Raw genomic sequence first — 13,566 nt, forward strand, 5'->3', positions numbered from 1 at the left:
CCAAATCATTAATATAGATTGTGAACAGCTGTGTATCTAGCACTGATCCTTGCTGTACCCCACTAGTAACAGCCTGCCATCCTGAAAATGATCTGTTTATTCCTACTGTCTGCTTTCTGCCTGTTAACCAATATTACCCCCAATCCCATGTGCTCTAATTTTATTTACTAACCTCCTGTGTGGGACCTTATCAAAGCCTTCTGAGGATCCCAGTACACCACATCCACTGGTTCTCCTTTATCAATACTACAAGTAACATCCTCAAAAACTCCAACAAGTTTGTTAAGCATGATTTCCCTTTCATAAATCCATGTTGACTCTGCTCAGTTTTACCATTCCTTTCTAAATGTCCAGTTTTCATATCCTTTATAATAGATTCTAACATTTCTCCCACCGCTGACGTTAAACCAACAGGTCTGTAGTTCTCCATTCTCCCGCTTCCTCCCTTCTTAAATAGTGGGGTTACATATGCCCCTCAATGTACTTCTCCAGAAATCCATCTCATACACACTTAGGAGTTCCTCCACCAGAGCATTGGTGCTGATTTGGTTAACCCAATCTGTGTGTAAATTGAAGTTGCTCATTATTACTGTATTACCCATGTTAAATACATCTCTAATTTCCTGATTTATACTGTGTCCAACATTACCACTACAGTTTTGTGGCCTATAAACAACTCCCACAAATGTTTGCTGCCACTTGCTGTTTCTTAGCTCCACCCAAACTGATTCTACATCTTGATCCTTCAATCTAAGATCATCTTTCACCAATGTAATGACCTTGTCCCTTATTACCGGCGCTACCCCACCTCCTTTTCCTTCTTGCCTATCCCTCCTGAATACCGAATATCCTTGGATATTCAGTTCCCAATCTTGGTCACCTTGTAGCCACGTCTCCATAATGGTGATTAAATCGTACCCATTTACCTCAATTTGTGCATTCAAATCATCAACCTTTTTGTGAATGCTAGATGTATTCAGATGGAGAGCCTTTAATTCCTTCTCTCTCTTTTCCCCTCACTCACCCCTCTCTCTTGTCTCTTTGCCCCCGCTCGCCTCCCTCTCTCTCTGTCTCTTTTCCACTGCTCGCCTCTCTCTCTCTTTTCCCCTGCACACTTCTCTCTCTCTCTCTCTCTTCCTCTGCTTGCTTCTCTCTCTCCCTCTCTCTCTCTCTCTATTGCCCTGCTCACCCCGCTCTCTCTCTATTGCCCCGCTCGCTTCTCTCTCTCTCTGTCTCTTTTCCCCTGCACACTTCTCTCTCCCTCTCTTCCCCTGCTTGCTTCTCTCTCTCTTTTCCCCTGCTCACTTCTCTCTCTCTCTCTTTTCCCCCACTCACTTCTCTCTCTCTATTCCCCTGCTCACTTCTCTCTCTCTCTCTCTCTCTCTCTCTCTCTCTCTACCCACAGATGTTTTTCACAGTGTGATATCTGGCGGGGCAGTCTGGGTGTGTGCTGATGTCCTTTCCTGTATTTTCTGCTGCAGCCGTTTTCATCACTCACTGACCAATAACAATCGCTGGATCCGAGAGCGAAGCCACGAGTCCTACGCCAAGAATTATTCAGTGGTTTTTCCTCACGATGAGCCCCTCGCTGGAAGAAACATGAGGCTCGATCCCCTGCATGAGGTCAGTGCTGACCATGGGGGGAGGGGTATATTTATGGACAGGGCCGAGGGGGCATTCCCCAGATATGAGCGGAGTGGGGAGCTCCCTGATGTGGGTGGAGTACATTCTTATGATGAGCTGCTGAAAGGTTGGATGATGCAACGAACTGTGCTCTGATCATCAATATTGTTCTATAAATTCCGCCATGATACTCGCTAAAAATAGCCAAAGAACAGGACAAGTCCACTTACTGTCACTCAGCCCATCTCATGGCACCTCTTGCAAGCTGTGCCCTCTCTCTCACCAACTCTTCTTCATGTCTCTCCAGTGAATCAGACTCCCCACTATCTCCAGAGAGACTCTCTGTGGCCACTCACTGAACAGCCCTAGATATAAATGTGCCGAGTTGTATAACAAATGATTTACGTCCTCATCATGGTGGAAACCTCAGGCCTTTAGGAATAAGGGAAAATTAATATGTGTCTGTAACATGTTTCATCTTCTGTTTAATGGCAGTGACAAGGCTGTGTTTAAATCCTCACACTGTGATCCACTCATCACGTCTGCTTCACGTGATATTTCTCCAAGCGTAACTGTAACAGAACTGTAAACAGGTTGATCCCCCAGTATCCACACACAAATCGAGATGTGCTCTACAAGCAGGTTCCACATTCCCAATCCCTGTGACCACCCACCCACCATCCTCATTCTGTGTGTTAAAATGTGCGTCATAGAATGGTGTGTGTGTTGAAATGAGGAACTTCCTCCTGTGTTGTATATTGTGCAGAGATGTGCAGTGTTAAAATCCCAAAATAAAAGCTGTGAAATATTAGCAGTAAATAGAAGGATGAACAGGATGCTCCCAGCATCCTGGGGATTGATGGATTGAAACACTGTTCTAAACCGTACTGTTCATGTGTGAGAGGCTCATCGGGAGGAGCCTGAGGGCCACTGATCAAATTGTGAGGAGAGGTTCGGGAATCTATTTTCTGCAGGAAGGCTTTAAAAGGTTTAATTAAACACAGATCCCCGGATCTTCTCATTAGCTAAATATTGAAATAAAATCAGATTGGAAGCTCGCTGTACATCGGGACTTGGTTTGTGTGTGGGTAAGGGGGTGGCAGTTCATTCAGGTTGCAGCTCAACAATAAAGCCCAGCCTCACCCGCAACCCCACTCCGCACCCCAACCCCTTCCCCGTCTCCGAATCCACAGAGGCAGGAGCGGAATAGAGGTGCGGGGGTACAGGGAAGGGGATGTAGGGGTTCGGGGAGAGGGTGGGTTCGGTGAACCTGTGTATTCACTGCATCCACAATGAGAGGGAATCCCAGTTCTTGGTTTCCCAATGGTGATTGAGATTTAACATTCCTCTTTTCCCAGGAGCTCGTCCAACAGGGTTGTATATTCCAAGAGAGACATGGATGGGAGCGTCCTGGCTGGTTCAATCTTAAGGGACCTGCTCCGGTGAGTGGTTTCTCACTGTAAAAATAAAATCACTGCCCTCAACGAGACAGCAGAATCAGCGAAGGTGTTACAATCAGGATTTTATGTTTCTGTGGAAAGGTTGGGTTGGTTTGCAGAGATGTTGAGTTGATTCAAATAAAGTTTTGAAACTCCTCAGGGAAATGAAAATCTGAAGCAAGGAAATTATTCCCTGAGGGACGGTGGGAGGAGGAGCGGTGGGAATGTTGTACTGAAGCCTAGTCGTTCCAGTACAGCCACAACGCTGGCACCTACCTGGCAATGGGAGGCAGTGGCATAGTGGTATTGCACAATGTAACTAGTAACCACTAGTAACCCAGAGACCCAGGTTCGAATCCCACCACGGTAGGTGGTGGAATTTGAATTCAATAAAAATCTGGAATTAAAGTCCATTAAATAGGCCATTGTCGATTGTTGTAAAAACCCATCTGGTTCACTAATGTCCTTTAGGGAAGGAAATCTGTCGACCTTACCTGGTCTAGCCTACATGTGACTCCAAACCCTCAGCAACCTGGTTGACTCTTAAATGCCCTCTGAAATGACCGAGCAAGACACTCAGTTGTGTCAAACTGCTAGAAAGCCAAAAAAAGGAATGAAACCGGACGGCTCACCCACATCGACCTAGGCACCGGAAACGACAACAGCAAACTCAGCCCTGTTGACCCTGCAAAGTCCCCCTTACTAACATCTGAGGGCTAGTGTCAAAATTGGGAGAGCTGTCTCACAGACTAGTCAAGCAACAGCCTGACATAGTCATCCTCACGAAATCATACTTTACAGATAATGTACCAGACACCACCATCACCATCCCTGGGTATGTCCTGTCCCACTGGCATGAAGTCTCATGGCATCAGGTCAAACATGGGCCAAGGAAGCCTCCTGCTGATTACCACGTACCACCCTCCCTCAGCTGATGAATCAGTGCTCCTCCATGTTGAACATCGCTTAGAGGAAGCACTGAGGGTGGCAAGGGCACAGAATGTACTCTGGGTGGGGAACTTTAATGTCCATCACCAAGAGTGGCTCAGTAGCACCACCACTGACTGAGCTGGCCAAGTCCTAAAGGACATAGCTGCTGGACTGGGTCTGCGGCAGGTGGTGAGGGAACCAACAAGAGGGAAAAATATACTTGACCTCATCCTCACCAACCTGCCTGCTGGAAATGCATCTGTCCATGACAGTATTGGTAGGAGTTACCACCGCACAGTTATTGTGGAGATGAAGGCCCATCTTCACATTGAGGATACCCTCCATTGTGTTGTGTGGCACTACCACCGTGCTAAATGGGGTAGATTTCAAACAGATCCAGCAACTCAAGGCTGGGCATCCATGAGGCACTGTGGAACATCAGCAGCAACAGAATGGTACTCAAACACAAACCTCATAGCCCGACATATCCCCCACTCTACCATTACCATCAGGCCAGGGGATCAACCCTGGTTCAATGAAGAGTGCAGGAGGGCATGCCAGGAGCAGCACCAGTCATACCTAAAAATGAGGTGTCAACCTGGTGAAGCTACAACACAGGACTACTTGCGTGTCAAACAGTATAAGCAGCAAGTGATAAACAGAGCTAAGCGATCCCACAACCAACGTATCAGATCTAAACTCTACAGTCCTGCCACATCCAGTTGTGAATGGTGGTGGACAATTAAACAACTCGCTAGAGGAGGAGGCTCCACAAATATCCCCGTCCTCAATGATGGAGGAGCCCAGCACGGTATTGCGAAAGATAAGGCTGAAGCATTCAAAACAATCTTCAGCCAGAAGTGCCGTGTGGATGATCCATCACAGATACCAGTCTTCAGCCAATTCGATTCATTCCACGTCATATCAAGAAATGGCTGAAGGCACTGGATACTGCAAAGGCTATGGGTCCTGACAATATTCCAGCAATAGTACTGAAGACTTGTGCTCCAGAACTTGCCACGCACCCTAGCCAAGCTGTTCCAGTACAGCTACAACACCGAAGTGGTATTAGAAAAGGTCAGTGAGGGTAATGCTGTTGATGTGGTGTACATGGACTTTCAAAAGGCATTTGACACAGTGCCACACAACAGGCTAGTGAGAAAAGTTATTGCTCATGGAATGAAGGGGACAGTGGTAATGTGGATACAAAATTGGCTGAAAAATAGGAAGCAGAGAGTAATAGTCAATGGATATTTTTCAGGCTGGAGGTAGGTTTGTAGTGGAGTTCCCCAGGGGTCGGTATTGGGACCCTTGCTGTTCCTGAGATATACTAATGATCTAGATCTTGGTGTGCAGGGGACAGTTTCAAAGTTTGCGGATGATACGAAGCTTGGGAGTGTTCTGAACTGCGAGGAGGATGGTGTGGAACTTCAAGGGGACATAGACAAGTTGGTGGAGTGGGCAGATAGCTGGCAGATGAAGTTCAATGCGGAGAAGTGTGAGGTAATGCATTTTGGTAGGAAGAACATGGACAGACAATATAAAATAAGGGGTGAAATTTTGAAGGGGGTGCAGGAGCAGAAAGACCCAGGTGTATATGTGCATCGATCATTGAAGGTGGCAGGACAGGTGGAGAGAGCAGTTGATAAAGCACATAGTATCCTGGGCTTTATTAATGTGGGCATAGAGTACAAGATCAAGGGAGTTATGTTGAATTTATATAAGACACTCGTTAGACCTCAACTGGTGTATTGTGTACAGTTCTGGGCTTCACATTATAGGAAGGATATGAACACATTGGAGAGAGTGCAGAAGAGGTTTACAAGAATGGTTCCAGGGATGAGAAACTTTAGTTACGAAGATATGGAGAGGTTGGGACTGTTCTCCTTGGAGAGAAGAAGGCCAAGAGGAGATTTGATAAAATGTTCAAAATCATGAGGGGGCTGGACAGAGTAGATAGGGAGAAGCTGTTCCCACTTGTAAAAGGGTCAAGAACGAAAGGGCACAGATTTAAAGTGATTGGCAAAAGAAGCAAATGTGACATGAGGAAAAACTTTTTCACACAGCAAGTGGTTCGGGTCTGGAATGCACTGTCTGGAAGTGTGGCGGAGGCAGGTTCAATCGAAGCATTCAAGAGGGTATCAGATGATTATTTAAACAGAAACAAGGTGCAGGGGTACGGGGAAAAGGCATAGAGCCTTTATAAATTGGCACTAGGTCATAATGCTCATTTGGAGAGCTGGTGCAGACACAATGGGCTGAATGGCCACCTCCTGTGAAATTCTGTGATTCTGTAATTTTATCTTTTTACTATTTTTCCCGTCTCTGACCTAATTTGCTGGTGCACTGTTGCGTGTACCCCCGGTCCTTCCTATCACACCCTGGTTATCATTATCCGCATCGCTACCCTGCACTATTGACTTGTCCTTTTCTCTTTAACTTTCCAAATCTCCCCTCCTGAACCACTTCTTCCCCCACAACCCCTGACTATTTAGCCCTCTCTACAGCCCTGTTTCTATGATTCACCAGGATACTGGCCCCAGCATGCAGTTTATGTGAAGATTTTCCTCATGGTACAGCTCCCTCTTTGCCAAATGCTGGTGCCAGTGCCCCGTGAATTGAAGCCCATTTCTGAAGCTCAGAATCCAACTCTGAGCCAAAGTTCCTTGATCTGTGACACTTATTGTGGATATGGCTTCTGTGGATTACACTGCTGTCCACCCTACGCTATGTGCTGCAGCTGCTACACATCACCTGCCCTGCCATCTTTGTTTTATTTAGCTAGTTAGGTTTCAAGTTTAGAAATATTACTCAACTATTGCCTGTAGTTATATCAAGTAGTTTAACTTGTTAAGCTGTAAGTTTAAATTTATGTTTGGATCTCCCCATTACCGGTTTAAACTATTGCCCATGTTTGTATTTTTTTATTCATTCACGGGATGTGGGCTTCGCTGGCTGGGCCAGCATTTATTGACCATCCCTAGTTGCCCCTGAGAAGGTGGTGGTGAGCTGCCTTCTTGAACCGCTGCAGTCCATGTGGTGTAGGTACATCCACAGTGCTGTTAGGGAGGGAGTTCCAGGATTCTGACCCAGCGACAATGATGGAACGACGATATATTTCCAAGTCAGGATGGTGAATGGCTTGGAGGGGAACTTCCAGGTGGTGGTGTTCCCATCTATCTGCTGCCCTTGTCCTTCTAGATTGTAGTGGTCATGGATTTGGAAGGGGTTGTCTAAGGAGACTGGGTGAATTCCTGCAGTGCATCTTGTAGATGGTACACACTGCTGCTACTGTGTGTCGGTGGTGGAGGGAGTGAATGTTTGTGACTGGGGCGCCAATCAAGCGGGCTGCTTTGTCTTGGATGGTGTCCAGCTTCTTGAGTGTTGTGGGAGCTGCACTCATCCAGGCAAGTGGAGAGTATTCCATCACACTCCTGACTTGTGCCTTGTAGATGGTGGACAAGCTTTGGGGAGTCAGGAGTGAGTTACTTGCTGCAGGATTCCTAGTCTCTGACTTGCTCTTGTAGCCACAATATTTATACAGCTAGTCCAGTCCAGTTTCTGGTCAATGGTAACCCCCAGGATGTTGATAGTGGGGGATTCAGTGATGGTAATGCCATTGAACATCAAGGGACGATGGTTAAATTCTCTCTTGTTGAAGCTGGTCATTGCCTGGCACCTGTGTGGTGTGAATGTTACTTGCCACTTGTCAGCCCAAGCCTGGATATTGTCCAGGTCTTGCTGCATTTGGACATGGAATGCTTCAGTATCTGAGGAGTCATGAATGGTGCTGAACATTGTGCAATCATCAGTGAACATCCCCACTTCTGACCTTATAATGGAAGGAAGGTCATTGATGAAGCAGCTGAAGATGGTTGGGCTGAGGGCACCACCCTGAGGAACCTCTGCAGTGATGTCCTGGAGCTGAGATGATTGATCTCCAACAACCACAACCATCATCCTTTGTGCTAGGTATGACTCCAACCAGCAGAGAGTTTTCCCCCTGATTCCCATTGACTCCAGTTTTGCTAGGGCTCCTTGATGCCACACTTGGTCAAATGCTGCCTTGATGTCAAGGGCAGTCACTCTCATCTCACCTCAGGAGTTCAGTTCTTTTGTCCATGTTTGAACCAAGGGTGCAATGAGGTCAAGAGCTGAGTGGCCCTGGCGGAACCCAAACTGCGCGTCAGTGAGCAGGTTATTGCTAAGCAAGTGCTGCTTGATAGCACTGTTGATGACCCCTTCCATCACTTTACTGATGATGGAGACTGGGCTGATGGGGCGGTAACTGGCCGGGTTGGATTTGTCCTGCTTTTTGTGTACAGGGCATTCTTGGGCAATTGTCCACATAGCCGGGTAGATGTCAGTGTTGTAGCTGTGTTGGAACAGCTTGGCTAGGGGCGTGGCAAGTTCTGGAACACAAGTCTTCAGTACTATTGCCGGAATATTGTCAGGGCCCATAGCCTTTGCATCAAACAGTGCCTTCAGCCATTTCTTGATATCACATGTCTTGATATCTGTTTAGAGGGATAAAATCTTACAAACTCACCAGTCACCTACCTGTCTACCTAATTAAAGCCTTGAACACTCGCCAGTTTCTGGAGGTTGAAAAAAATATAAAAAGCAACACCTCCTTCTGTCTTGGCAAAGAATTCCCATCTGCACCAAATTCACAAGTTAGCAAATGTACCTGATCATACTCGGGCCTCATCACACTGTGTGTTCCGACACTCGTACCAGAGCAATACCTGTCTCTTTTTCTCGTGAGATGATAAAGCACATCCAAGTTGCAATTGCTCAGTGGGCTCCCTGCTACAGTCGTTAACAGCTATTCACTTTGAGATGACTGTGAGATATCTGCCACTGCCATGCAGTTCTATTAACCAGGTTCCTTAACTAGCTTCCAGTTTTAAAGTTCTAAGTCAGAGTCTCAATGCTAACCTAAGCTGTAGCTTGAGGAAAACTACCAGAGATTCCCAAATCCCCAAGATAATACTTGTACCTTGTCACACTCATATTTCCCCACACACACACTCTCTCTCGTTGTCTCTTTCTTTGGTTCATTATTGATCTTTCTGTTCTCTTGTAACTTTCTCTGAATTAGATTCTGGATTATGATTATTACGGAGCCTATGGCAACAAGCAGCATGAAGATTACAGGTATAAACAGCTGTTATGGGAAGATTACACCTTTGACTTCCCCCCACACCATAAACAGGTAGGAATAAACTCCTGTTTCACCAGTTCAGAGAAGTTTGCTATTTTTAAAGTTTACTCACATTTGTGAAGTGCATCCAACTGAATGAGTGGAGTCTGCAAAATAAATCAGATCCTCATGTAACACTAGAAAATTACGCAATGTTTGTGGCTGCCTGTGTGTGTGTGTGTGTGTGTGTGTCTGCCTGTTTGCTCCTGTGCCTGCCTGGGTGTGTGTCTGTGTCTGACTGTGCCTGCGTGTGTGTGTGTGTCTGCCTGGGTGTGTGTGTCTGCCTGGGTGTGGGTGTGTCTGTGTCTGACTGTGCCTACCTCTGTGTGTGTGTGTATGTGTCTGTCTGTCTGACTGCCTGTGTCTGTCTGTCTGCCTGTGTGTGTCTGTCTGCCCATGTGTTTCTGTCTGCCTGGGTGTGAGTATCTGCCTGTGTGTGTGCATGTGTCTGCATCTGCCTGCCTTTGTGTCTGCGTGTGTGTGTGTGTGTCTGCGTGTGTGTACGTGTGCCTGTGTGTGTGTGTGCGCCTGCCTCTGTGTGTGTGTGTGTGTGTGTGTGTGTGTGTGTGGCTGCCTGTTTGCTCCTGTGCTTGCCTGGGTGTGTGTCTGTGTCTGCGTGTGCACGTGCCTGCGTGTGTGTGTGTGTGTGCCTGTGTGTGTGTGCGCGTGTGCCTGCCTGTGTGTGTGTGTGTGCGTGTGTCTGTGGGCTAACCAGACCCACCCTGACACTATTGTTGTGGGGCACGTTCAGACTGTATCAGGTACGTGGTGGGATCTGGGCTTTCCCCTGGGTCCAGCCATTAGTTTCCAGCTGTCAGGATTTGCTTCATGTTATTGTGTCTTGGTGCAGATTAAGTTCGAGTGTGAAAGGTGCAGGAACGCAGCTGCCATCTTTGACATGTCCTATTTTGGGAAGTTTTATCTTCTGGGCCCAGATGCTAAAAAGGCAGCGGATTGGCTATTTTCTGCTGAAGTCAGCACGTCAATAGGTAATGACAAATCTCGATACCCTTCACTTATTGTTGCAGCATCTTCCATCTTCCTCCCCTGCCTCGTCTCCCTGGGACGTGCCCCATCTCCCCCGCCCCATCTCCCCCTTCCCCTCCCCATCTCCCCCTTCCCCTCCCCGCCCTGTCCTCCTGTCACCCAGTGCCCTGCTCCGTCTACCCTTACCCGCCACCCCACCGTCACCCTCCCCCCCCCCTCCCTCTCTCTCTCTTTCTCTCACACCCCCTCTCCTTTTCTCCCCACCTCTCTCTCTCTCCCTCCCACCTCATCGGCTCCCTCTCCTGCGACCCGTCGCATGCTCTGCCGCACCCCTGCCGTCACACTCCCTCCCTCCCTCTCTCTCTCTCTCTCTCTCTCTCTCTGTCTCTCTCTCCCTGCTCCGTAGTCCCCACCCCAACACTCCCCCTTCACCTCTCTCTCTCTCTGTCTCTCTCTCCCTGCTCCGTAGTCCCCACCCCATCACTCCCCCTTCACCTCTCTCTCTCTCTCTCTCTCTCTCTCTCCCCCCCACTTCCCCCCACCCCATGGCCTCCCCTCCCTCCCTGTCTCTCTCCTGCACCCCGTCGTGTGCTCTGTCCCACTCTGCCCCGCTGCTCTCCCCTCCGGGGTCACCCTATCCCTTTTTGACTTCTACACTTAGCCTCACTATGAGGCTGTCAGTCATAACTGAGTCCTGATCTTTCCTGGTTCTAGTTTTCTGTTCTGTTTTGATGCTCAGAGCTTGGCCCCTGCTTTAAAAGCAGCATGATTGAGAATCCATTTATGTGCAGGTAAAACTGTTTACACTTGTATGCTGAATAGTCGAGGTGGGACTGAGAGTGACCTCACAGTTAGCCGTATCGAAAGCGCTCCACAAGGAACAGCACTCACGCCTGCCTTTGAAGGTAATTGCTGCCTCCCAGTGTTGTACTAAACTGTGTGTAGATGTTCTGAGCTCGGAGGAGTGTGCGTTAGTGGCTACCAGTCCCTTCAGCCTTTGTAATAACCTGGCTCCTTCTTCCAGAGACCTTCGGACTTGAAAATGGCTGCATATTTCCTTGCTTTAAAATTAACTATCCTGAGACTGCATTGAGGTGCTGTACAAAACTGAACACCATCAAAAGATGAAAGTTTGTTTGGAGGTGCAGAGAGGTATTAGATACAGAGTAAAGCTCTCTCTGCACTGTCCCCATCAAACACTCCCAGGACAGGTACAGCACGGGGTTAGATACAGAGTAAAGCTCCCTCTACACTGTCCCATCAAACACTCCCAGGACAGGTACAGCACAGGGTTAGATACAGAGTAAAGCTCCCTCTGCACTGTCCCCATCAAACACTCCCAGGACAGGTACAGCACAGGCTTAGATACAGAGTAAAGCTCCCTCTGCACTGTCCCCATCAAACACTCCCAGGACAGGTACAGCACGGGGTTAGATACAGAGTAAAGCTCCCTCTACACTGTCCCCATCAAACACTCCCAGGACAGGTACAGCACGGTATCACTAATGCTCCCTCTTTAGTGACCATTACTCAAAAGGCTGATACGAATTACTGGTTATAGTTCTCTGATTAATAATGTCAAAATGGTGAGAATGTGACTCTGCTTCAGATGGTTGTAAAAAAGAAATGTAATTTTTAGTTCCTGGCACTGAGGCTTCATAGAATTAAATTCTCTTTCACTGTGACCAGTCTGTTTGTGCTGCAGTAACTCAATTGAACAGTTCCAGCCTTGAGGGCTGTGACTTTTGCTGTTTTTGTTCTTAAGCTTTATCTTTTTAAGCAACAACAGTAATTTGATTGTAGTGACATCCAGTGGAAGCGTGTTTAATCTGTGCGGTTGTGTAACTGGATTAAGGGCATGTGTAGCTAAGGGCCTTGTCTATGCACCTGGCAGCCTTCCCTCTGACTGTCTGCAGCTGTTAGCTGTGTCTGGGCGATGCTAGCTGGACTCTGAACTTGTGTTGTGTTCTGGTGCAGGTGATGGCTATTATTTGGCAGTCGGAGGTGGAGTGGCCCAGCACAACTGGACCCATATTAGCTCTGTTCTTCAGGACCAGAGGCTGAACTGCCAACTTCTCGATTGTTCAGAAGAACTTGGAATGATCAGCGTGCAGGGACCCAAGAGGTTTGGAAAAGCACAGCTCATAGTACTCATTGAAGGATAAGTGGAGGGGGTCTGGTGGAGGAGGGGGAGGGCAGGTGAGATGATATGCCTCTCGGTGTGGGGGAAGGTCCTGAGGTTGGAAAAGAATCGAAGTAAATTATTGATCTGATTAGGAAATTGGCCGAGTGACAGAGAGTAGGGATAATGGGCAGGTACTCTCATTGGCAGGTTGTGACTAGTGTGACCCACAAGGATCTGTGTTGGAGCCCCAATGATTCACCATATTTACTAACGACTTAGGATAGAAAGCTACATATCCAAATTTTTTTTATTATTCGTCCATGGGCATGTGGTTGTGGGCGTCGCTGGCTAGGCCAGCATTTATTGCCCATCCCTAATTGACATTCAGAGGGCAGTTAAGAGTCAACCACATCGCTGTGGGTCTGGAGTCACATGCAGGCCAGACCAGGTATGGACAGCAGATTTCCTTCCCTAAAGGACATTAGTGAACCAGATGGGTTTTTACAACAATCGACAATGGTTTTGTGGTCATCACCAGACATTTTTTTTAATTCCAGATTTTTATTGAATCCCAATTTCACCGGATCTGGGTCCCCAGAGCATTATCTCTGGATTACTAGCCCAGTGACAAAACCACTACACCACCACCTTGCACAAAGATAGGCGGCATTGTGGACAGTATAGCTAGAAGCATAAGTTACAAGGAGATATTAATAGACTAAGTGAATGGGCAAAGCTGGCAAATGGATTTCCATGTAGGCAGATGTGAGATCATCCATGTTGAACCTCAGAAGGATAAAACAGGAGACTTTCTAAATGGTGACAAGTTAGAAGCAGTTAGACCACAGCTGGAGTAACTGGGAGCCGTTCTGGGCACCACACCTCAGGAAGGACATATTGGCCTTGGAGGGAGTACAGCGTAGATTTACCAGAAGGAGACCTGGACTCAAAGGGTTACTAACAAGGAGAGATTAAACAAACTAGGGTTTTATTCCCTGGAATTTAGAAGGCTAAGGGAGATTTAATCAAAGTTTTCAAGATATTAAAATAGGGCAAAAAGACTCGAATTTATATAGATCCTTTCACGACCACTAGACATCTCAAAATCTTTTACAGCTAATAAAATGTGGTCACTGTTATAATGGAGGAAAAGCAGCAGCAATCTGTGCACAGCAAGCTCCCACAAACAGCAAGGTAATAGCGACCAGCTAATCTGTTTTTGTGATGTTTATTGAATGGTAAATAATTAGAAACTG

General features: G+C 47.2%; 1 protein-coding gene across 3 annotated transcripts in view; it reads left to right on the forward strand.

Moving 5' to 3' along the window:
• sardh (sarcosine dehydrogenase) overlaps nt 1-13,566 on the forward strand; it is a 92,362-nt gene that overhangs the window by 58,338 nt on the left and 20,458 nt on the right. For all 3 annotated transcript variants that reach the window (XM_078550260.1, XM_078550259.1, XM_078550258.1), the window contains exons 11-16: nt 1,482-1,623; nt 2,982-3,065; nt 9,097-9,210; nt 10,049-10,187; nt 10,977-11,090; nt 12,163-12,310. In XM_078550260.1, the coding sequence (XP_078406386.1) occupies nt 1,482-1,623; nt 2,982-3,065; nt 9,097-9,210; nt 10,049-10,187; nt 10,977-11,090; nt 12,163-12,310 (741 nt within the window). The remainder of the gene's footprint in view (nt 1-1,481; nt 1,624-2,981; nt 3,066-9,096; nt 9,211-10,048; nt 10,188-10,976; nt 11,091-12,162; nt 12,311-13,566) is intronic.

This window comes from Cetorhinus maximus, chromosome 10 (genome assembly GCF_964194155.1).
Source record: "Cetorhinus maximus chromosome 10, sCetMax3.hap1.1, whole genome shotgun sequence".
In the NCBI taxonomy this organism is placed as follows: Eukaryota; Metazoa; Chordata; class Chondrichthyes; order Lamniformes; family Cetorhinidae; genus Cetorhinus; species Cetorhinus maximus.